Source organism: Daphnia magna, linkage group LG10 (genome assembly GCF_020631705.1).
Source record: "Daphnia magna isolate NIES linkage group LG10, ASM2063170v1.1, whole genome shotgun sequence".
NCBI lineage: Eukaryota > Metazoa > Arthropoda > Branchiopoda > Diplostraca > Daphniidae > Daphnia > Daphnia magna.
Window position 1 is genome coordinate 4842421 of NC_059191.1, and position 23433 is coordinate 4865853.

General features: G+C 39.5%; 3 protein-coding genes across 6 annotated transcripts; 1 reads left to right on the forward strand and 2 right to left on the reverse strand.

Moving 5' to 3' along the window:
• Nucleotides 1-5951: 5951 nt before the first annotated feature.
• LOC116935819 (protein misato homolog 1) lies at nt 5952-10387 on the reverse strand. Of its 4 annotated transcripts, none has more exons than XM_045179569.1 (11): nt 10239-10387; nt 8496-8621; nt 8418-8440; nt 8199-8282; nt 8003-8138; nt 7633-7886; nt 7283-7564; nt 7030-7204; nt 6673-6960; nt 6226-6469; nt 5952-6148 (listed from the first exon to the last, which is right to left on the reverse strand). In XM_045179569.1, the coding sequence occupies exons 2-10, from the start codon at nt 8548-8550 to the stop codon at nt 6273-6275; spliced, it is 1494 nt and encodes a 497-aa protein (XP_045035504.1). In that variant the 5' UTR covers nt 8551-8621; nt 10239-10387; the 3' UTR covers nt 5952-6148; nt 6226-6272. The 4 variants fall into 4 exon arrangements, with proteins under 4 accessions (XP_045035504.1, XP_045035502.1, XP_045035505.1 ...); XM_045179567.1 differs by having other exon boundaries at nt 5952-6140; nt 10239-10386; XM_045179570.1 differs by having other exon boundaries at nt 5952-6140; nt 8496-8591; nt 10271-10324.
• A 4733-nt stretch (nt 10388-15120) lies between these two features.
• On the forward strand, nt 15121-16627 carry LOC116935818. Its single transcript, XM_045180525.1, has 4 exons — nt 15121-15219; nt 15298-15723; nt 16148-16238; nt 16299-16627. The coding sequence occupies exons 1-4, from the start codon at nt 15121-15123 to the stop codon at nt 16625-16627; spliced, it is 945 nt and encodes a 314-aa protein (XP_045036460.1).
• Nucleotides 16628-20167: 3540 nt separating this feature from the next.
• Nucleotides 20168-20725, reverse strand: LOC116933733 (uncharacterized protein K02A2.6-like). Its single transcript, XM_032941450.2, has 2 exons — nt 20545-20725; nt 20168-20478 (listed from the first exon to the last, which is right to left on the reverse strand). Exons 1-2 carry the CDS (start codon nt 20723-20725, stop codon nt 20168-20170), a joined length of 492 nt encoding a protein of 163 aa, XP_032797341.2.
• Nucleotides 20726-23433: the final 2708 nt, after the last annotated feature.

A 23433-nucleotide genomic window follows, 5' to 3' on the forward strand; every position in this document is an offset into this window, starting at 1 on the left:
GATTGAAATCCAATTAATTGCAAACCCCAATTGAATTCGGGGAGAAGAATTTTCCACCCTGAACCACGCCTCGATGGCCCGAAATGAGAAACCTGATTTGCAAAAAAGCGCCCCAATTGGCTCGAGGCCGATCCTTAAATGAAACAATTGAAAATCTTCTTGGCTGTTGGAAGGAGGTCCGTAGAATATAATTTTCGCACATCCATTGCACTTCCAAAGTGACTAGCCGACGGACATCCCTGGAACTACCCATTGAGTACATAGATATCTAACGGATGTTCGGCCATGATTCGGACATCCGACGGCAGAAATGTGCTATATGGGGAAGCTATTAAGGAAAAAATCAAGTCGACTGGAGATCGAAATTTACAATTATCGCTCCTGACCCTCGCTCCCGCCAGTTGGACACATAAACAAATAAGTGAACATTTTGGTGTTAGTGAATATTCTGCTGCTCAAGCAGTTGAGTTGAAAAAAAAATCTGGGATTTTAGCGAAACCAGAGGCTAAAACATCGTCTCGTCGGTTGACAGATGATGACAAACAACGCGTTATCGACTTCTATGTATCTGACGAATATAGCCGACAGCTACCTGGCATGAAGAGTGTAAAAAGCGTGAAGCAACCGAACGGAGAACGGATTAAAGTTCAAAAACGTTTGCTGCTACTCAACATTGATGAGCTTCATGGTGAATATAAAAAGAAATTTAAAGATATCGCTGGAATAAAAACCATCGGATTTTCCGCATTTGCTGATCTTCGACCAAAACACGTCATCACCGTCGGATCCAGCGGCACACATTCGGTGTGTGTGTATCACCACAACGTGAAATTAATGCTATCATCAATTGGACTGAGTAAAGAACGACACTTATTGATGGATAAAGTTGTATTCAGTGTCTACAACAAAACATGTATGTTGAGTGGCTGCCCAAATTGCCCTGGATCGGACGCGCTAGAATCTTTTTTGGAAGAATTAATCGCTAATGAAAATGAGAGCATTTCGTACAAGCAATGGACCCACACTGATGGAAACAAATTGGAAACCATCGTAGCAGCCAGTGACGATTTTATAGAAAGCCTCGTTTCTGCAGTAAAAAACGATGCATCTTTTCATCGCTCGGAACCAAAGCACTTTCTTCGTACAGAGCAAGGAAAAAATTGACCATAAATCGTGTGTTTTAGTCAGCAATTTTTCAGAAAATTACTCCTTCATTATACAAGATTCGATGCAAGGCTATTACTGGGCTAATGATCAAGCAACAATCCTTACCTTTATGGCCTATATCAAACGACCGGACGGGAGTATCTTCAACGTGAGCATAGCGATAATCAGTGACCATCTCATTCACGACACTATATCTGTGCACGCTTATCTCAGACCTGTGCTTCAACACCTGATGACCTTAAATCCGTCATTAAAAAGTGTCAAATACTTTACAGACGAGTCCGGTGCCCAATACACAAACAAAAAGAATTTTGCGAATTTGTGTGCTCACTTTGAAGACTTCAAGCTTGAGGCTGAATGGCATTTTTTTGCTTCCTGTCATGGGAAAAGTGCGTGTGACGGCATCGGCGGTACAGTGAAGCGACTCGCTAGACTCGCAAGTCTTTAAAGGACCGCAAACAACCAAATCACATCTCCTATGCAGTTGTAAGACTGAGCGAAGGAAAATTTAGAAATTTAATGTTTTTTCGTCACATCGCAAGACGTGAAGGCCAACGAGGCGGTAATCAATGAAAGAATGCAAAGTGCTATAGCGGTTACCGGCACAAGAAAGTTTCATTGCTACGTTCCTATTAATACTTTTCAAGTGAATGCATCAGTTTTATCCGGTGATGATGCAGACTTTGCGACCTTTAATGTTTTGCCAAAGCCCCGTGATGTTTTTGATTTTTTCTCATGCAATGTTAATGATAACATAACTTGTATTGACCCAGATGATAAGTATTGGTATGTTACCCAGATTGTTGGTCTCGATGAAGATAAAAGAGAATTTAATGTTATTGTTTTGTACCCCGGTGGAGAATTGGGTTTGATTCGAGGATATAAACCAACAACAAAAAATTATTCCTTTGTCACATGTTCTCATAAAAATTCAATCTATGATCCACCACATTAAAAAATCGAATGTTTAAGCTTCAAAAAGATGAACATTACCATATTTCAGCCAAATATACTTGCCAATTGGCAAATTTTGAATAATATTTGTTATGTTTTTTTAACAAGAGTAGCTTTCGTCATAGTAGCTTCCGTGGGGTTGCGCCTTTCCGCGCGGAGTTGAAGGGACGAATTAAGACTCAACAAAAATGCCGCTTAAAAAAAATTGTAACTCTTAAACCAATAGCGTGTAAAGCATGATTTTTTTTTACTCGTTGATTACAATTATTTCTAGAACTGATCAAAAAATGAGGGCCGTCCGAGCGGCCAGATTTTGTCAATATGCAACCAAACTTTTAATCTCGGCATCAATTTTTCTGATAGACGGAATTATTTTTTTTTTATTGGACACGAACCAAAAAAAAGAAATCATTTTCTCTTTCTTTTCGCTATTTTCTTTTTTTTTTTTTTATAAAAAAAAATAATAGGTCAAATGTTAAATAGATCGCAAAAACGCGCATTAAAAAATTTAAAAAGGGGATATTTCGGGGATTTATTACTTAACTCCTGCTGACCAAAAAAAATTTTTCTACGGCAAAACAAATCCAAATAGCAAGAAGAATCCCTAGAAAAAAATTGTTGGAAATCTGTTTTTTTTTTTGCGACGGGAATATTCGACTTGTCATGGAATGACCCCGCTATTACCTCTCTTCAGCTATCTTTTAATTACTCTAGAAAAATCTTAAAGTTCTTATGTTGCTTCCAATTTCCCACCTTTTATCATGTTGTTCCACTTTCCATACTATTTGTAGTACAGTCGGGTCGCCTGTCTTAAAGAAGGGGGTCAGATTTTTAGAAAAAAATTAAATGAAAAATATTATGAGATAACTTTACAATATGCAACATTATTACAAGTTTACAACCTACAATGTCGTTAAGTCTACATAGCATTATTATTATTCTTCTCAAACTCAAGTGAAATGATATAACATCATTATTACAAAGAATATGTTTTATTAAATATAATAATAAATTAATAATATTTATTAATACAAAATTTATGAGTTGGTATGTATTCATGGCACGTAGACTTTAGACCCCTTCGACATAAGACCCCAGGGGGGGGTCGACCGTAGACCCCTACGTTACGACGCAAGACCCCCGACATTAAAAAAAATATTTTTAATTGTTAATTAATGGACAACGCAAAACCCCTAGCCCCCCGACGCAAGGCCCCTGTGTTTTTTTTTATTTAATGTAACCCCGACTTAAGACCCCGTGCCTTAAAATGTCTAAATATATATCCGACTTTAAGTCCCTGTCCCCCGACACAATGTCCCTGTGTTTTTCGCCATTAAATGTTATCCCGACTCAAGACCCCGTTTTCCAAAACGTGCCAACAATTCCTAACTTTAAACCCCAGACACAAGTCCCCGTAATTTCTGTATTGTCCCCGTGTTTGTTGAATTGCAATTGGTATATTTCTTATCTTGAAATTCATGTTTAGAACATTCTCGCAATTTTTATTATATTTTCATTTTATAGGAATACTGAAATTGTACGAGTCTACATTACTAGGATCGGACTTAAAAATAATTAACAATTGCCCCTCCCCCATATGACATATGAAATTGTAACCACGGCCTATTTTAAATCATTATGATTAATTTGATTTAAACTTACTTATATTATTATTATTATTATATTATTATTATAATTAGGGGGCAATTGTTAATTATTTTTGGGGGGCATTAGTTAGGGGGGCATTAGTTAAGGGGGCATTAGTTAAGGGGGCATTAGTTAAGGGGGCATTAGTTAAGGGGACAATAGTTTTAAGGGGCAACAGTCTGGGGGCAACTGTAGTAAACGCGAGGGGGCATTAGTTGAAGGGGGCAAAAGTCCACATGCCGATACAGGCTGTCATTTAACTGACAGAACCCGTAACTCGAGCTCTATTCGTTTTAGAAGTTCTTCTCTCGACTCCCGAACCAGTTCTTTTCAGGTTCTGCCTAAGTTCAGTACTCGAGGTCGACCGCGTCGCATTCTGGTTGCGGCTGCTGCTGCTATTGGTGTTGTCGAGCCCGTAATTGTTGCCCCTGCTGTTGTTGAGCCTGTAATTGCGGCCCCTCCTGTTGTTGCTGCTGACCATCACGATCCTCAGCCAGCGCACATTTGTGATATTTGCACCATCAATCCAAAGAATAAAATTTTTATTCCTTGTGGGCACACGGTCTGCCACCAATGTGCCGAGCAACTTGAGAGAGTAGCCCGCAATCTCTGCTTTTATTGTCGTACTCCAGTCGCTCAAATTTTTAATTATTTTCCCTGAATAACTTTTATTTATTTATCAGTATGATCTGTTTTCTTTCCTCATCTGACCCATAAAATTAAATTCGAATAAAACAAACTCAGCTATCCGTAATCCGTTCTCTGTTCAATAACTTTTGCTAAAAATGCCTGGATGTATTAATGATTGTTTTGAGATCCTTTTAAAGGATATTTTAAAGCTGAAGTGTGCAATCTGTTCTCGAGTACGTAATCCCTACAAATGATGCCGCTTTGTTTAGGTGTGGCAGCAAAGATGGTTTTGAAAAAGAAAAATTTTTTTAGGTTAATTTTTAATTTCGGGGGTTTTAAAGCGGGGCTTCAAGTAGATGTAACTATAACATGATTAAGCAAGGGGTTTTCGGTCGGGAAAATATTTCGTTTGCAAAAATTACGGGGGCTTGTGTCTGGGGTTTAAAGTTAGGAATTGTTGGCACATTTTGGAAAATGGGGTCTTGAGTCGGGATAATATTGAATGGCAAAAAATACAGGGACATTGTGTCGGGGGACAGGGACTTAAAGTCGGTAATATATGAAGACATTTTAAGGCACGGGGTTTTAAGTCGGGGTTACATTAAATGAAAAAAAGACACAGGGGCCTTGCGTCGGGGGCTAGGGGTTTTTAACAATTTCAATTTTTCAAAAAAATTAGATTTTCTAACCGACTTGATCGAGATTCGAACATCGGACCTTTCGCATCCCCGGCTATCCGGCTAACCATTGTACCTCCGTTGACATGCGAGGCAATGGGAAAATATGGGGCCGTATGGTGTGGCTCAGGTAAACCCCCCTTCACTGTCCCCTCTCCCATGGGTACGCGCAATCCCCCCCGCCCGACCCCCCTTCTGGCCGGCTCGGGCAGCGCGTCAGTTCCGTAAAACTCGAAACTTTGTACGCGTTTTACGGACACTCCCGCTCATTTGCACACCCTAAACCCTATATTAAAAATGATCAGCGTAAAAAGATCTACAACCCTGTATTAATCGTTTTTGGATTAGAGAAAACTTGTCTTGCTAGGGAAGTGCCATCTGATCAGTAGGGAAATCAAAAAATTCATTAAAAAACTAGTCACAAACCCACGACGCGAACCTGGTGGCAGTTACGAGCATCGCCTTTTGGCCAGTATAGGCGATCATAGTCTTTCCATTCTTGGTCTGTGGTTTGGTCATAAGAAAAAGTGCATCTGCAACTATGTACTACTTAATACATATGTAGTGAGACATGCATGCATTGCATGTTGGATAGGAATGTACGCAATGACACTTTTTCGAGCGCCATCTAACGAAATGTTTGTCATCCAAAATTTTTACGAGGCGGCAATCGGCATATTTAAATTTTCAGTCTGCATTGTACAGAGATGACTTGTTGGTTGTTTCTACAGGGCGGGAGGGGTTTAGAATTTAAAATCGAGATTTGTAGTTTAATACCAAAGAAAATTGCTTGTTACTAAACTGATCTAGGTAAAATACATAGTCGTTGGCTGAATGCAACAAACTGGATGAGTAAAAAAATAAGTACAAATTCAGTAGCTTTCGAACGCCAATGTATTTTATCAAGGTCAGTCCAGTGAACTTTGAATTGGTATTACAAATTCTGGGGTACTAATTGGGGTATTGGGTACTAATTCGTTCTTTACAGTAGACATGAACGTTGGAGAAAAAAACTTATCCGCATAGTGATCGTTGTTCGATTTGTATCCGTCGAATCGCTGCTGGCTGTTATATTAGGTTAATATCGTTGAAGAATTTCATGCATAGTTAACATCAAAATATTTTATAGTAGCTTTGGATTGAAAATTACCTTTTATTCACATCTTTTTTATTATTTATGGGTGACAGAAAGTTTTTTCAGTTTTCTTCATAAAGTTCCGCATAACCAATAATGCGATCTCGATTTTCTAGTAAGTCATCTTGCTCCAGTCCCGAAGAGAAAAACTTTTGAAGACTTCTTCCTTCTATTTTTGATAACTCGGTATGGAGATATTTAAGACTATGGCCTAACGATACGGAGCTATGAAGACCTCCGAAAGTACAGAAATGCGGTCCTATATCAGGGAATTAAACAGGGAATTAAAAGGCAATCATTACTTGTTTATGAGAGTCTACATTCAGTGTTAGAACTGAAGAAAAAAAAATTATGTTTCCATTTGATAGTGTACGGTTGCTAAGTGCAATACTTTGCAACGTGAGACAATGCTTCAAAGTAATCGTGGAAGTCTATAAAGAAAGAAAAAGTATCGACAATTGCCTATTTTGGAAGGACTCCATGATGAATCTTCGACTAATTTGGCGGAGTCGAGAAAGAATTTGGGATAAGGTTTAACCAGTGAACTAGGTGTTCTGAATACACAATTAAAAGTTGTTGTGCGTTTCCACTGGATGCGAGACCAAAAGTCCACTAGTGATTGAAAATCCGAAGTATTTGGCAGTCCTCGCCAAACTAACTGTTGGGTCCAACAGTCTCGGAAGGTTTCAACGCAAGGTGTAACAGATGTAACTTCAACAAATGCCGAATTTAGAGACTCCAAATTTGATACTTCAAATAAACGGATAGTGCATCAAAGAATTAGTACAGTAAAATGCATGTTGATCAAAATTAGCACACCTCTATTCCATAGGGGTATGGCACACGACATGCCAACTGCTTTGCGACCATCACTGGTTAACTTTTTAACAAAATCAGTCAACGAAAGAAGCGATCCTTTTTTTGCTTGCAGAGGGAAGAAAATTGTGTCTAAGGCTGTGGCTATTACTGCTCCTGCTTGATAAATGGAGGTTGGCTGAAATTTCCACAAAAAGAATTACTAAGGCATTAAATCATTATTAACCACAGGATATCTCAAGTGCTTCCAACATACTTTGAGATTATGCAGTTCAGAAAATTTTCTAGAATTATTTGAACACCAAAGAGGATCCAAGCTAACAGGACTGAACATGGAAGAATCTTCAAAAAGTGCATCCACCACTAATCCCAAATTAGTCAAACGTTCTGCTCTTCTGGCACTTTCACATGTTGAATGTGCTGGAAATAAAGGAACTGCGAATGTCATTTTAGTTGAGTACTCTTGCTTGATTAGTTGCAGTAATTTGGATGCAACACCCCCAAAACCATTATCAGCATCAAACAATATATTAAATCCCTGAAATTAGATAAATAATAGCATTATTGGTGTTTGTTTTAAAAATATTTAAGGAAAACCTATAGAACCTGAAAGTAGTCACTTTCTTCAACAAAAAAGCGAATTTGGTTTTCAATATATTCAAGATCATCTTCTTTTTCCACACATGCCATTCCTTGAGAAAAGAGATTAAATTTCTCTACAGGATTTACCCCTTGAACATTATTCAAGGTGCTGAGGGATTTCGGATGCAACTTATTGTTCAATAAGGCTTTCCATTCATGGAAATCATTGCTTTCAAATTCACAAGACCCCAGTGATATAGAAGAAATTTCCTCAGATACTTATTCAATGCAAAATTGATACAATTAAAAAAAGATTAATAAAAAAAAGTTAACTTAAATGAGCTAGCTTTTTCTCCATAACTGAAGCCAGAATGAACAAGAAGGGTGTACACACATGATGCTGCATGCTCTCCAGGTATCCAATCTACTATCCCCAGTGGTGATAAATTGAATTCTTGATTTTGAATAGGAAAATCCATTGGTCCTTTCAAATCAACTGCAAGAAGCCTTGGATTTACAGCTACTTTATCCTATTACAATCCAATTAAATAATTCTAAGGAAATATGGGTTCAACAAACTTAACACTCACAGATTTGCCTTGGCGGAAAAACACACTTTGGTCTTTTTCATTGTCAACTATTTCACTTTTATTAGCTGATAGAGCAGGAACATTCTAGAGGAATGATAGACAAATTTTTTATGTTAGAAAAGTAACATGATTTAAGCAATGTTTCTCTATAATTTGATGGTTCAGAAACTACTTCTATGAGAACAGTGTGACAAATTAAAATTATAAATATATTTTTACCTGCATATTCCACCAAAGCGCACCTAAAGAAATAGGTTGATAAGAAAGTTAATAATAAGTCACAAAAAAACAAAACACCTATAACATTGGAGAACTCTCCAAGTTGAATCGTTAAAACTTCTTTTGCAGCCATTTGGATTTGTTTGCTTTGTTATATCTCGAATAAGGTGGTAACTAAGTGTCAAATGAAAGTAAGATGTGTCGAAGTTTAAGGCCTGTAAACTGTATCTCTGCCATGAGGCACTGTAGCCAGAATTCTGTGAGAGCCAATAAGACGAACTCAACAAGGTCTCCATGTGGCGTTCAGAACCCCTTGAAAAATAAATTGACGCATGAAACGCGAAAAATAAGCGAGGGTGTCCCTAGAAGCCACGTTCAGACTACAGCCTTTTTGTTTTACGTAACAATACGTATAATTCGTTTTTTACGCTCCGAGTTACGTAGGCTGGGAACGGAATAGAAGTGTTGCTTTAGATGCACGGTAATTCGCTCTACGTAAAGTGGAAAAACAAACCAACGCGTAATTTTGTTATATGTTTAAAGCAAAATTATTGTTCTCATTAAAAATTGTTAATTTAAAAATAAAAAATAAAATGTTAATCAAAACGTAACAGATTCTGAAAACTGTAAAGCTATATACGATCACCGGGACTTTCCAAAATTTAAAAAATTTTTTTTTTTTCCCCAAAAAAAGTACGTAAAAGTGAGATTGATCTAAAATCCGTGACTTCTTTATCTATCAAGTAAATTGACATGGGTAAAAATTGAACGATTCTAATGTCTTGTCCGCAAAGCTTCTGTAAGGCTACAATCTAGAGAGCTTGCTAAATTAACGCATGCAACGTACAATTCGATAAAAATTTTGATTTAATACCTGGCTACAAACGCTTTCCTAGGTTTGTAATTTTTTCAGGTTTTCTCTGTCCTCGTTTACTCTTCCTGATTTTCCCTTGGGATATTCCGTTCAGGTGTAAACCATTTTGGTCCCATTTCTGAAAATAAATTATATTTATAACTCTATTAATATTTATATTACCGCATCATCTTTTTTTTTTGCAGATGAAGATCCGAGCTGAATAACTCAAACAAACGCCGTCTTCTTCCACATATTCAGCAAGCAGCAACGTTCACTCCAAATATGAATGCGGCCAAAGACAGAATCCTCCTGTTGCCAATCCGTCGCTTTACATGGCACCGTGAAGCAGCTTTTCGCCAAGAACACGTCCAGTAGTATGCCGAAGAATAAACTTTTCGGAAGATAAATTAAAGAATGTCGATTCTTAGACAATTCAGGCATGGACAATCAGGATCAGCCAATTTAATCTGAGAAGAGGGTTATTTCAAAACTTAAAATCTCATAAAAACATTACCTCTATTGTTTTTTGCAACTTGTATTTTTCCTTGAGTTTATGTAAGGCTGTGGACGGTGTATTCTATTTGTAAAGGGTGCCTTTGACAGAAATTGGTCAAGGATTTATGTTGAAGAACGTTGTTGAATTCCTTCCATTGAGATGTAACACTTTTATCTTAAATCTGTAAAAATAACAAAGCTTAATTGAAGTTATTTTTTTTTACAACATGGTACAAAAATCTACAGCAGACGCTAGAATCTCCGCAGAATCTAGCCTATCTCTACGTAAATTTAAATGACAAAGTGCTTACCATTATTGTCTGAACACGTCAAACGTTAGTCCCAACCCACATTTTCTTTTTGTAAATATGGCTCCGTAAAAAACGCAGCGAAAATTTTGCAAATCCGCCGTACATAGGGAAACATTCAAGTTTACACGGCCTTATACGTTAAGTAGGCCTTGTGTGTCGTTAAGAAACTAGAATTTGGAAAGAAACTCAACAAGGTCTCAGGTGCCCCTAAAACGCGAAACGCGAAAGCGAGCGTGTCCCTAAAAGGCGAAAGCGAAACGCGAAATGAACAGCGACTAAAACGCGGAACGCTGTGCGAAACAGCCCTCAGGCAATGGGCTGCGAAACACTCAAATATCGCCTAAAGGCAGCCTAAATAGCGAAACGATTTTGCGAAACCCTTAATTGAAATGCCATTGGATATTGCATTTCATTTAGAGAAATAAGAACCATGTATTATTGTTTTTTGAGAGCATGTAACCCCTATTAGGGCTCGGCCCCGCGACGATCGGGTACGGGTTCTTACCCGCGACGCGGTTCTTACGGGTCACACCGCGCGGTGTGACCCGTAAGAACCGCGGCAGTTTGCACAAGTTTACACAACAAGTTTTACACAGTTTATACAACAGTATAAGTCGTAAATTATGTGAAAAACCAGTTGTATTTTTGCCCACATCATTACAACAATTTTCTGAATCATCGTTCGTCAAGGTTTTCAATATCGAATTCAGTCAGATTGTGGGAACGTGAATCAATTTCGTTGATCAAACCGGCTTTAAACCAGGAGCGCAAGTAGATGAGGGCTTCAACAGTCTCGGGATTAAGGCTCATCCTAGCAATTCCAAAACAATCTTTTCCAGAGCTGAACGCCCTCTCACTGTTGCACTAGTGGCTGGAATACTTAACATATCTCTAGCCATGTTTGATAATTTAGGCCATTACAGCAATGCCTGACAGCCTGACCTGACTCAATTAAGTCAATTAGTCAAAGTTCAAAGTTCAACTCAGGTCCCACCTGGCAACCATTGGTGCCACTTTACGCTCAACGCGATTTGATTGGTTGATTTGAAATTTCAGTCAAATTTTCAAAAAATTTTCAAAATGGCGGCGGTTCGCACCGGTTTGACCGAATTCCAAACCGAGAACCGCACCGAAGTAAAAAACGGCTAAACCGAACCGACGGTTTGGTGATTTTTGGCCGGCAAACCGCGGTTCGCCCCGATCGAAAACGATCGGGGCCGAGCTCTAAACCCTATAGGGCTGTTCGACATCTTTTTCGCATTTGATTTTATCGCGCGACGCAGCATTCGACGGCCGATCCTGTCTGCTATGACTGTATTTTGTTATTGTACGAAATATGAGTCAATTTAAAAGTTTCGCTGACAAAGTTTGTGTTTCGTTTCACGTTATTCATCGTTTTGTTTTTTTGTGTTAGTGTAAAACTATGTCGTGTTCCGACTATGCAAAAACATTCGGATATTCAAAAATAGAAGAGATAATTCGAGGCCAAGAAGTAGTCAACGACTGTGCGGAGCGCGCAGTTAAATTGATAACGGGCTTCAAAGATGTGTGTGTTAATGTGGAGGAACAACATAATCTAATTCAAGTTATAGAAGATCATCGTAAGCATTTCAATGCTCTTAGAAAAGAAAACTTTGCGAACGTTTGAATTGGCGAATAACATACAATACAAGTTTTTCTTCAAAGTGTTAGAACTATTTTCGTTGGTGGGTACCCTAATTTTAATTATTTCCAATCCAAATTTGACACGGGTTTAGCTTACATAATAAAGAAGCAAACGTGAAATGATCGACGTGGATTTTTAAAATTTTTGACTGTGCGGCTGAATTTTTTTATTTAAAAAAGCCAGTTTTTTTGCTGTTTTTCCAATTGTGGGGGGGGGGGGGGAGGGGTAAAAAATTTTCGGGGGCTTTTATCTTTTGGGAACATTTTTTTGTCCCAAAAGACAACCCAATCTCAATGATCATCGAAAACAAAAAATCAAACTGAAAAATGGGACACCCTAGGCAAGCTCCCTCGTAGAATCATGGACTGCAACAGGACTGAAGGGGATGGAAGACCGCCGCCGACTGGAGTTGAGCGGATAGCTCGAAGAGTGTGTTGAAGCGACTTTCCATTCACTATAGACTTGGTAAAGGAGCCTTTGACCGTCTGGACCGAACGTCCCAGATAACACAGTGCCGTCCCAGATACGTCCTAAACACGTCATTTTGAGACGTCTGAGATGTACTTGGAACATAACAGATTTCCAAGTTTACATTCCTTGGACGTCTTTTACGTATGGGTAACGTCCGCTTCGCCGAGATCCCATACTCGTACCTATCTCGTCCCATTGGATAGAACTTGGACGTCATTCGGACGGAATTGGGATGTCAATGGAACAAGTGAGATGCGTAATAAGCGTCTTGTATACGAATAGTATCCTCATTCGTTCTCAATTTTTCCGCTGCATATATTGATGAATTTGCGGCAATCCCGCTATTCCATTAAATAAAGAGACTCAGTAATTTATCAAAAAAATCTCAAATTTATTTTATTTCTTCAGGTACAATATGAAACTTAAAATAGTCAAATTAATCAATTACAATATGAAACTCAAAATAGTTTAACTTATCAGGTACAATATAAAACTCAAAATAGGTAATTTAATCAGTGCATTAACAATCACACTTTACTTAGTAACACTCGAGTCACGCATCCACGTCCAGCCTCTATCCTCAGCCAACTGCCGCCCCCGACGAGTAGCCCCTGGTGGTTGGGTCATCGGACGTTGCCACGTACACAACATTAGTCAGCAATTAGTAGTCGCTATCATCTTGTCGGAGCTCGTCTTCCCCATTTATTTTTCCATCTTCATTGTTCTTGAAGGCATAACTTGGGCAGTGACATAACCAATTCTTTATTTTCGATTCCACTGCATCTCTTGTCATGGATTTGTGCACTTCACAATATCCGTCTGAAATTGTAAAAAAATATTAAAAACTGTTTAAATTTGGCCAAATGAAAGCTTAAAGAAGAATGCATTTGAAGCATTCAATTTATACACCAATTACAATACCACAAATAGTAGAAGTTTTAAAAGCAACTTTATATCCTCTTTAACGCCTACATAGCAGAAACCACTCCCACACTCGTAGGTCATGATTGATTTCATGACCCTTCTAACGATGGTATTCGTAGTTCCCCTATCCCAATGACGAATGTCCTCTACAATAAAAAAAGATGATGAGTTACATTACTAGTTAAAGCAACATTTCTAATTCACCATTTTTGATTTATTGTTTTGAACTCGGAGTAACTTTTTCAAGTTCCTCGTAAAACGCACTATCGGTAACTAATTTTTTCTGAATGTTTCTTCGTTTATGTCTTGAAGAAACACTTCACGCAGCCATTATTGTCAACACTGATGACTCTTTGAAGTTCCAAACGATGCGTTAGTATCGGTATCTTTCCTACCGAAAACAAATCAAACATAAAAATTTTAATTAATAAGACCAAAAGTAAATTTAATGCCGTAATACCAGTGTTACGTATATTTTTGAAAAGATAAGGTAAGATACGAAAAGATAAGATAATTTTGTATCTTTTTGTCTATCTTATCTGCGATTCAAAAATACAGATATTTATCTTATCTTTATATCTTATTCTTTTTATCATGCCAAGAGGAAAAAAGGTATTGAATAGGGGAAAGAAGCCATTGCCTCAAAAAAGATCACGACTTGATTTGGATTATGAAGAGAGTCATGAGGGTAATCTGATGTAAGTCACGTGACGTCTGAGTGTGACGAATAGATAGTTGATATTGAAGATACTTCACTTGGCAATAACAATCCTTTAGTATTGCCATCTGATACCACACCCATTGCAGTTTTTGAATTGAATAAGTTCCCTTCTTGGAGGACACATTTTTATAAAGATTGGCGTTGCAATGTTCAGGGAAAAGTGTTTTTAAGATGTATGAAAGAATGCAAAGCTTCTCAAGGAAACAGCTATTTCCCAGGTGACAAGGGATCTTTTACAAATTTCAAAAGCCACCTTTTACACCGTCATAAAGAAGAATTTGAATCTTTCTCTGCGAAAAAGAACCACAACCAGCCTTTAATTCGATCCTATTCTGTCCATTAAAAAATGAGTCAAGGAAGGCAACAACAACTTGACATTGGTTTAGCTCAAATGTTTGGTGAAGACAATCTGCCACTTAACTTGCTGAGAAGAACAGGATTTCGTAATTGGATAAAGGTATTATGCTCCGTAAATTTGTATTTGATATTATTTATTGAATTACATTTTTTTTAGTTGAGCATATCTGGTTATTCGATTCCAACTCCTGAAAGAATGCGAAACACACTCCTGAAAAATCTTCACAAGGAAATCGAAACAAAAGTTGCAAACAAGCTTTCTCTACAGTACCCGCAAAAGGATAAGTTTTTTTTGGGGGTTATGTACGGCGATAATCTGCAACAATATATGCAATTATTTTACAGTTTTGCTAACAAAATAACAATGATGTATCACATCTATGGATGGGATAGTGGCATCGGATTTACAATGTTCAGCAAATGAATACCTGAATCTGTTTGACAAAAGGAGAAACACTTTTCAAAAAACAAAAAAAAATTTGTTTCAAAAATAGCGCTGTACAGATAGTTAGCTGTCAAAAAACTGGGCGAATAAATGTAACAAGCAAATAGATATTGGCTTGTAACTCCTAGACATACGATTCTATATGAATATGAACAGCTTTACAAGATTGGAAGCTTTCATCACATATTGTATTATTGGTCTTTTTAGAACATGAATATCATGGATATCTGGTCGTCTAAATCTATGGATGGGTACATCGGATTTACATGTTCAGCTGTGTTATTTAAAATTTAATTTGGGTAAAAAAAGAAACGACATTTTGTGAATATGAACATATTTTCTATTTATTTCAAGGTGTCTCGAATTATGAACGATGGTGGTTCAAACATGGTAGCACGTAGCAGCTGGTTTTCATCAAATTCCAGGGTGGGAATCAGACGAAGTTGCAAATGAATTAATGCCAGATGAATTCACTCACATTGCTCCTTCTCAAGCCGAAGATCGTATCGAAGATCTTTCATCAACTGCATCCACTGAGAAACCTGAAAGTGATGAGGTTTTCTTAAAACTTTAGATTGATGACGGAGGTTCTTCTTTGATGGACATCATAGATGACTTATCAACCGAATTAAAGGAATTAACAGTTCCTGATTTAGACACTCAAGAAAAACTTGAAGAAGTGGAACACGGTATAGATTTACAGCTTCTATCTTCTCTATCAGCATCTTTTCGAGAAGTCGTCGAGTACTGTCTTACTGCTACCTACAGAGCAACCTGCATAGCACACACACTTCCGTTGGTTGTTGGTGATGCAATGAAAGCTATCTCAGGTTTGGGTTCGCATTTAGCCCTTGCAGCAGTCGAACACGCAAGTAAGATTGTTAATTTTGTTCGTAAGAGTGTCTTGGACACTGAAACCGTGTACAAAGCAGTTGGTTTTCATTTGGTAGCTAAAAACGCAACTAAATGGAATTCTCAGATAAGAATGATTGCAGCTGTACTTAAAGCAATCGATAAGGACCGCAAACTTCAATCAAAACTTAATGCAACTAAAAAGTGGGGAGAACTATCCTATCACAAACTCGGCGTGTTGAAAGAACTTACAATGCTTTTACAGCCGTTTGAAGATGCAACCAATGATTTGCAAGGAGACTATGAGACTACAGGAAATGTTATTCCTTGTTATCTAGACTTGTTGAACAAAGTAAACGTAACCATCAAAGACTCAAACGGGAAGCTTTACAGCAATCCGGCGTGTCCATTTTCAAGTCAGATCAAATACTGCAAACCAATTGCCAGCGTCTTAAAAGAATCACTCACAAGGCGTTTAAGCTATGTTCTACGAGATACTTTCTATGTTCTTGGTAATTTTTTAAAATATAAAAAGCCACTTTGTCTTCTTTTTAATAATTCTTTGTTGATTAATAGGAACAATGCTGAATCCAATGTTCAAGAAGAAATGGATTTCCAAATCCAGTGAGTCTGACTGGGCCGTAGTAGCAGCCGTTAAAGCTGAATTGGAAATGAGAGTTCAACAGCTCCAAGTATCACAGCCCAATTTAACTGAGAAGAAAAATTGTGCAAAAATATGTGCTGAAGCCAGCAACAAAGCCAGTCAACTATACAGCACGTTACTGGCTGAGCCGAGTGAAAATCAGTCTGGTAGTACTTCTGCTGCTGTCATTGAGGAATTTGATACATTTCTAAATGAGCCCCTTTCCTCGATGAGAGAGTTGGTTGACCCGCTGAAAGCAAATGGACAAACAAAACCTCGAAGGCCATTACAATTTTGGAAAAACAACGCCCATCGTTTTCTTATTTTGGCTTTAATAGCCAAAGATATTTTTGCTGTTTCTGCTTCAAGTGGGAGCATCGAACGTGTATTTAGTACCGCAACAGATATTCTTCACGCTAAACTTCAGCAGAATGAAAGCCGATCTTTTCCAAATGCTAATGTTTATTAAAAGAAATTCTAACATTAATTAGTAACATTAAGTTACAGTCATGCAATGTTCTCCAATAAATTAAAAACTTAAATATCTTATCTTATCTTTAACTTATCTTTAACAATTTATCAGATAAAGATATCACGAAAACTTATCTTTATATTATCTGATATTTATCTTATCTTTTTTTTGGTTTTTTTATCTTGTCAATATCTTATCTTTTTCTATTTTCGCAGTAGCGAAAAAGTGTTATCTTATCAGATAACCAAAAAAATAAAAGATACCTTACACTGCGTAATATTACGACGTATTACGGTAATACGTCGTAATATGTCGTATTATGTCGTAAATGTAAGGGATCGTTCACAAAATACGTAACGCGAAAGGGGGGGGAGGGGCCATTGGTTTTGTTACGCTTTGTTACAAGGGGGGAAGGGGGTTTCATAAAATGTTACGTACCAGAAAAATTATTTCGTGGAACCAGAGTCATAGAGGGTATGGTTCGTTCACTGCATCGACTTTGGCCACCTATTGGATTTTAACTAAACTACATGTCAATCATAGGCTAGCTTGTACCAATATATTTAAAAAGGAGTTTAAACGTAAGATATTCTTTAAATTTTGCAACGGTTTTGATTCATACATTTCCAATTCCAAGCTAAAGTTACCTTCATAAGCTAAATTCTAGCTATCCAAGCCTTTCTTTTAGCGTTTTTCCTTAACTACTATGCTGCCCTCTGTTGTATCAAATAAAAACTGGAAAAAAATGCTTAAAAAACCCTCGAAAATTGACGACCTAGCCTTATGGCCAAAGTCGTCGCAATGAACGAACCATCCCTCTATGACTCTGGTGGAACTTTTAAATTCTGCAGAAAAAGAAAAAAAAATGCTGTTTAGCTTCTTTTTTTTGTTGTTGTCATGACAACTGTTGTCTGCTAAATGGTATTTTCTCCATTGCAATCATTTTCTCTCAATTATATGAGCCTGTTTTTTTATTATGATTTTTCTTAACCAGCAATAAATATAAATGAATAAAACTGAACTTTATAATCGGTTGTTTAAAGCGTACAAAGAAGCGTACCCGTTGAAGGCTAAAAACATTGCTCAAAACGAAACTAACGAACTTTGGCTTAAAGTAAAAAATGATCCAAACGTTAAAACCAAAGTGGAAGAGATCATCAATGACTTGAAATGTAAAGCCCTAAAAGTCCAGAGCAGTCTTTTATCGATCAGGTCCAATTATGCATAAAAAAACAAGAAGCCTGACGAGCACAATGCACAAGTTGCTCAACAGCCTATTCAGTTCCAGCTTCCAGCCCAATGTTAGAAGGGGGGTTTGAACATTTGTTACGTATTTTTAGGAGGGGGGGGGGGGGTAGTAAACTTTGTTAGGGGTCAAAAATCGACCAAAAACGCGTTACGTATTTTGTGAACGGCCCCTAAGTCGTAATACGTCAAAGCAAACCAGCGTTAAAATTGTAGAACGCATTGGTTGACTTGCTCGTGACTTAACTACAATAACACAATCGGCGTTGAATGTTTCTAAAGGAACGTTATAAGCTCAGTCAACAAATAGAGCTCTGGAATCATGAAAAAATAGTAAAAATAATAGCTTGTTCCGTAAAAATATTCATTAACTGAAGCAAGAAACAGAGATACTCTTTTCCAGCTTTCTCACACGAGGCAGAACACAAGAGGCTACAATCCAAGTCCAGAATGAGCATAAACGTTGCCAAGCACTGTTTGATGAACAGTCAAGTAAAAATATTTTTCCATAAATTACCAATAAACAATAAGAAATCTACAGCAAGAAGGATAATCAAAATAGCCAATAAAAAATTATTCTAAAAAATAATAGAAACTCCTTACAAAATTTATTGAACTAGCCATCTAGTGAGCGAAACGTTAACTCTGTCGTAAAAGAGGGTGAGCAAATTCCCCCGCGCTGAACAAAGACACGATAATAACGAATTTTTCTAAGTGTTGATTGAGAGCCAAAGGAAAAGCGACGGGCTAGGGACATCGACGGGGGCAAATGAAATATAGCGGAAAAACGGAAGTACTTCTTTTTTCAAGGGATTGGATTGGAACATCTACTGGATGAACTCGTCACAGCGGTGCCATTGGCACGGCTTTGGAACCATTATGGGACAACAATTCCTATCTGGGGTTCAGCCAGGCCGTTTGATTCCGAGTAAAACGTACTGGATGTATGATGAGATATATTGAGGCTCCGAGTGAATGCCCGAAATTCTGCACTGCCAAATTGTGGACCGTTGTAGGACACAAGGTATTCCGGAACGCCAAAATCAATGAAGGATTTTGTCTAGCTCGTCGATGGTGGCGGAACTGGTTGTTGAAGTCATGGTGACTACACAAGGCCACTTGCTGAAGTAATCCACCAACAACAAATAATCTTTTTCTGCCAGCTGAAAAAAATCCATGGCCACGCGTTGAAACGGGTATTGCGGAACTACTGATGGATACAACTGCTAGGCTGGATTGTTATGGCGCCGTTCTTGACAGATGCTGCATCTAGCAACTAGATTACGGATTTGTTCGGTGTACCCTGGCCAATAGACCACCGACTTGGCTCTTTCCAAGCATTTGGTCTCTCAAAAATGACCATTATGAATCTGTTTCAAGATGTCCTGCCGAAGGCTAAATGGGACCATCAATTGATGACCTCGAAGGAGTAAACCACCTGCCGCAGACAAATCCGGTCTCTCTGACCAGAACGGCTTGGTTGAAACAGGGCAATCTCTTTTATGATCGGGCCACCCCTTTTAAACGAGGTCGACCACCCACTGCAGGGTGGGATCTTCATTAGTGGCTCTTGCAAATTTTTCTTTAGCCGGCTGCTCCGGAACTACAGAACTCAGTAAAGCATGTACGTGTTCCTCAAGGCACTGGGACACGTCCGTAGAATACTCGCGCGGCTCCGGGGCTCTGCTTAGCGTGTCGGCAAGATACAGCTCCTTACCGGGTTTGTAAAGAAGGTGAAAATGTAGACTTGAAGCTGATGGCGCAAACGCTGAATTCTAGGGGTACACAGACCTATTGGCTTGTCAACGAGACCCAGCTGGGGTTTGTGATCCGTTTCGACAGTAGCTTTGTTCCCGTAGACATAATGATGGAAATGTTGCCACCCAAACTGAACTGCCAGTAGTTCTTTTTCAATTTGGGCGTATCGGCGCTGCGTTTCGGTCAACGTGCGTGACGCAAACTCGACGGATTGACATTCCTGAAGTAAAAGAGCTCCGTTCCCGTAAGGAGACGCGTCTACTGAAACTGTCATGGCCAAAGCGGGGTCAAACAAACGTAAAACCGGCGCGGAACCAACTAACTCTTTCACTTACTGAAAAACTCGAGTACTGCCTTTGTCCTAAACCCATCCCACATCACTTCTCAGTAAGTCATGCAACGGCTTTACGATGGGTGACAAATTTTCCCAGAACTTGGACAAATAGTTAATCATCCCAGGCAGCCGTGGAAGATCTTCTTTGGAATTGCGTTCTTTGAAGGCCCTTATAGCTTCAACTTTGGCGGGATCTGGCTTCAACTGCCGATAGGAGATGACATGCCCGATCCAAGGCAGTTCAGATTGTAGAAATCTGCACTTTTTGCGTTAAGCTTTAGACGGACTTTGAGGCACCTGTCAAAAACCGCCTTCAGTCGTCGGTCATGTTCCTCTCTAGTAGTACCCCACACAAAGAAGTCATCAAAGTAGATCTCGACGCCTTCGAGATCACCGAAAAACTGTTCCATGGTCTGCTGATACACTTCTGGCATAGAGCAAATTCCAAACTGCAGACGCAAAAATCGATAACGGCCAAAAGGCGTCGTGAAAGTGGTGACGTAACTAGACGCTTCAGACAACGGAATTTACAAGAAACCAGAAGTTGCGTCCAGCGTGGAAAAATACTTTGTGTTACCTATTCGAGCGAACAGCTCTTGTGCCGTTTGGACCGGGTAGTGTTGACACTTGTCTTCCTTGTTAAGATCGACAGGATCAAGGCAGATGCGAGCGTCTCCTCCAGCCTTTTGAACTGCCAGCATCGAATTCACCCACTCTGTTGGCTCGGTAACTTTGCAAATCAAGTTAATTCTCTCCATGTTGTCCAGCTTTTGCTTAACCGTGTTTCTAATCCAAGGTACCCGACGCGGAGGTCGAACCACAGGCACGTAATTATCTTTCAGCTTGATGTCATGTTTCACGGTTAACTTTCTGATGCCCTTAAAAACATCCTGATAGGCTTGAAACTCAAGTGGCAGACTAGTTTCTTTCTCGTTGCTATCCTTTATCTCAACGACCTGTTGCTTTGGAGACGTCTGAACGACGCAGTCTCACGACAGCTGGGCAGTCCCAAAATTGGCACCTTGTTGTCTTCAATTACAACCACTCACATGATGTATCGCTTCTTCTGATAGCACGCCGTTACATCTTGTTGGCCAAGAACGTTTAAGGACTGGCCACAGTATGTTCGAACTTGAGGGCCCGGCTTGAGTACAGACTTGGAGTGATTGAATTTGTTAAAGCAGCTGCAAGAAAACACGTTGCATGAGGCACCGGTGTCTACTTTGAACGTGACCGGGTGGCCATTGATGAGGAGCTCAACATTTCACTGTGCATCGTGACGGTCACTTAATGAGTTGACGAAACAACTGCTTCAAACTGGCGACGTTTTCAGCGTTGCACACTTTTTAAAAATAATTAATTGTGTCATACTTTGTACATTGTTTGCCATAAGCTGGACAGAGTCTTTTAGGGTGAGCACCACCACATCACTTACAATTACTGATCATCACACTCGAGCCCTTGTTCAGACGTTTGCGACTCTGCTGAGCCCCGTCTAACTCCAAATTGACCCGTCTTGCTATACCCCGAGGGCCTTGACGACTTGAATTTTTCCAAGGTTAACCTTTTGATCGCCTCTGACGTCATTTTGTCGGCTATAGCGGAGGATGACTCACAGGCTCGAAAAATTTCAATGGCCGTTTTCAACGTAAGTTGAGGATCAAACAATAATATCTCGTGCGTCTTAACGTCAGCAAATCCAATCACTATCTGATCCCGCAGAATTGAGTCACGTTGTGCGTCATACTCACACGTTGCGATGAGGGACTGAAGTTCTAGCAAAAACAACTCACACGACTCACCCTCCCGTTGATGACGAGTGAGAAACTTGTTGCGTTCAAAAGTCTGACTTTTCCGTGGCTAGGAATGAGTGTCAAACTTGGCTAGAACTGAAGCAATCTTGAACACGTCGTTAGCTGCTGCTGACCACGTGAACGTTTCGTAGATTCGAGGACCCTCCAGGCCTAACAACGTGAGTAACACACCAACTTGCACATCCTCGTCTTCTTTGTTTTTCATTGTGGCTTTTAGATACCACTCGAACTGCTTTTTTCACAGGTCCATTTTTAAGGAAGGTCGCCATCAAATGTGAAGGATGGCGGCAGATGTAAATCACTCGCCATGCTGACTAAACTTGCAATCAATTGACTTTACTTCTGACACATGTATGTAGTAGATTCGACTGTCCAAGTCTGACTGGGAACTAGCCTCCTTGTATTTGGTCTGCTTGCCACTAGTGGCGCTGGCTGATATACATCACCCTCTGCAGCGAAATAACGGACTAACTGGAGAACGGCACTCTCAGTGAAGAAAACAACAACCAGATCTGGGCGAAGGAAATCGATTTTTATTCGATATCCAATGGCTTGCTGGTCTGCCACAACGAACCGACTTCCAAGAAAAGGCGACGTTTTGCTCAAATCCAAGTAAAAGTTTCGCTTAACCTAAGAAACCCCTGCTAAAGGAGTGTCACGACTCCCCTCTCTCTGGCCACTTAACCAATCAGAGGACAGTCCTGCGTTTACGGGATAAATTCTGCTGGCCGACGATGCTTTCCGATGTCAAGGAGTATTGTCTAGCATGTAAACCCGGCGCTTTCAACGACGATCTAACCTCCAAGCTTTAAACCCGCTACCCCTAATATCAAGACCATTCGAGCTACTCGGGCTAGATTGCCTGGGACCCATTCAACCCCACTCGCTGTAGGGGAACAACCACGTCCTCGTCATTACTAACTATCTTACCAAATGGGTGAGGTCATCGCCCTACCAGACCAAACAGCCTTGACGACAAGCCAAGCCTTAATGGACTAGATTATTCTGTACCACGGGCCCCCAAAAGCTATCGTTACAGATCGAGGGTCAAACTTCACCTCGGAGCTCTTCTCCTCTCTTTGTAAAAAACTGCAGATTAAGCAGTTAAGAACTACATCTACATCGTATCCTCAAACCAATAGCCTCACAAAGAGGCTCAATAAAACGTTAGCAGAAATGCTACGAAAATATATGGATCAAGGATTTCCGAAGTGGGAGGGGATGCTAGTTCCGGTAACCTTTGCCTATAGGAACTCTGTACATTCCTTCGCCTTGGAGACACCATACTTCTTATACCACGGCCGCGACCCAACGATGCCATCGACCAATTTCTACTCGCACCATCTACAAATACCATCACCCCTTCGGACTATAAGAGTCAAATCATGCAACGCCTGCACGAAGCCTTCCTTTTAGTAAATGACAACCTAGTCCTGGCTAGGGAGCAGCAGAGGGCGCAGTACGACAATTGCGCTCAACAACAGGAATTCAGGGTGGGTGACAAGGTACTTATCGACGTAAGAAGACCGATGTCAGGCACGAGTAGGAAACTAATTCCGCGATTCATGGGACCGTTCCTCATCGTAAAAGTAAACGATAACCACACCTTGGAAATGCAGGAGTGTGCCGGCAAACAGACCCAGTTAGTCCAT

Coding starts and splice junctions, on each gene's coding strand:
- LOC116935819 (XM_045179569.1), bottom strand. CDS start 8,550: ATGGCTGCAAAAGAAGTTTTAACGATTCAACTTGGAGAGTTCTCCAAT. Junction 8,139..8,198: donor TTTTCCGCCAAGGCAAATCT/GTGAGTGTTAAG, acceptor GGATTGTAATAG/GATAAAGTAGCTGTAAATCC. Junction 7,565..7,632: donor AAGAAAGTGACTACTTTCAG/GTTCTATAGGTT, acceptor ATCTAATTTCAG/GGATTTAATATATTGTTTGA.
- LOC116935818 (XM_045180525.1), top strand. CDS start 15,121: ATGCCAGATGAATTCACTCACATTGCTCCTTCTCAAGCCGAAGATCGT. Junction 15,220..15,297: donor AGAAACCTGAAAGTGATGAG/GTTTTCTTAAAA, acceptor ACCGAATTAAAG/GAATTAACAGTTCCTGATTT. Junction 16,239..16,298: donor CAATTTAACTGAGAAGAAAA/ATTGTGCAAAAA, acceptor ACAGCACGTTAC/TGGCTGAGCCGAGTGAAAAT.
- LOC116933733 (XM_032941450.2), bottom strand. CDS start 20,725: ATGGAGAGAATTAACTTGATTTGCAAAGTTACCGAGCCAACAGAGTGG. Junction 20,479..20,544: donor AGAGCTGTTCGCTCGAATAG/GTAACACAAAGT, acceptor CGTTGTCTGAAG/CGTCTAGTTACGTCACCACT.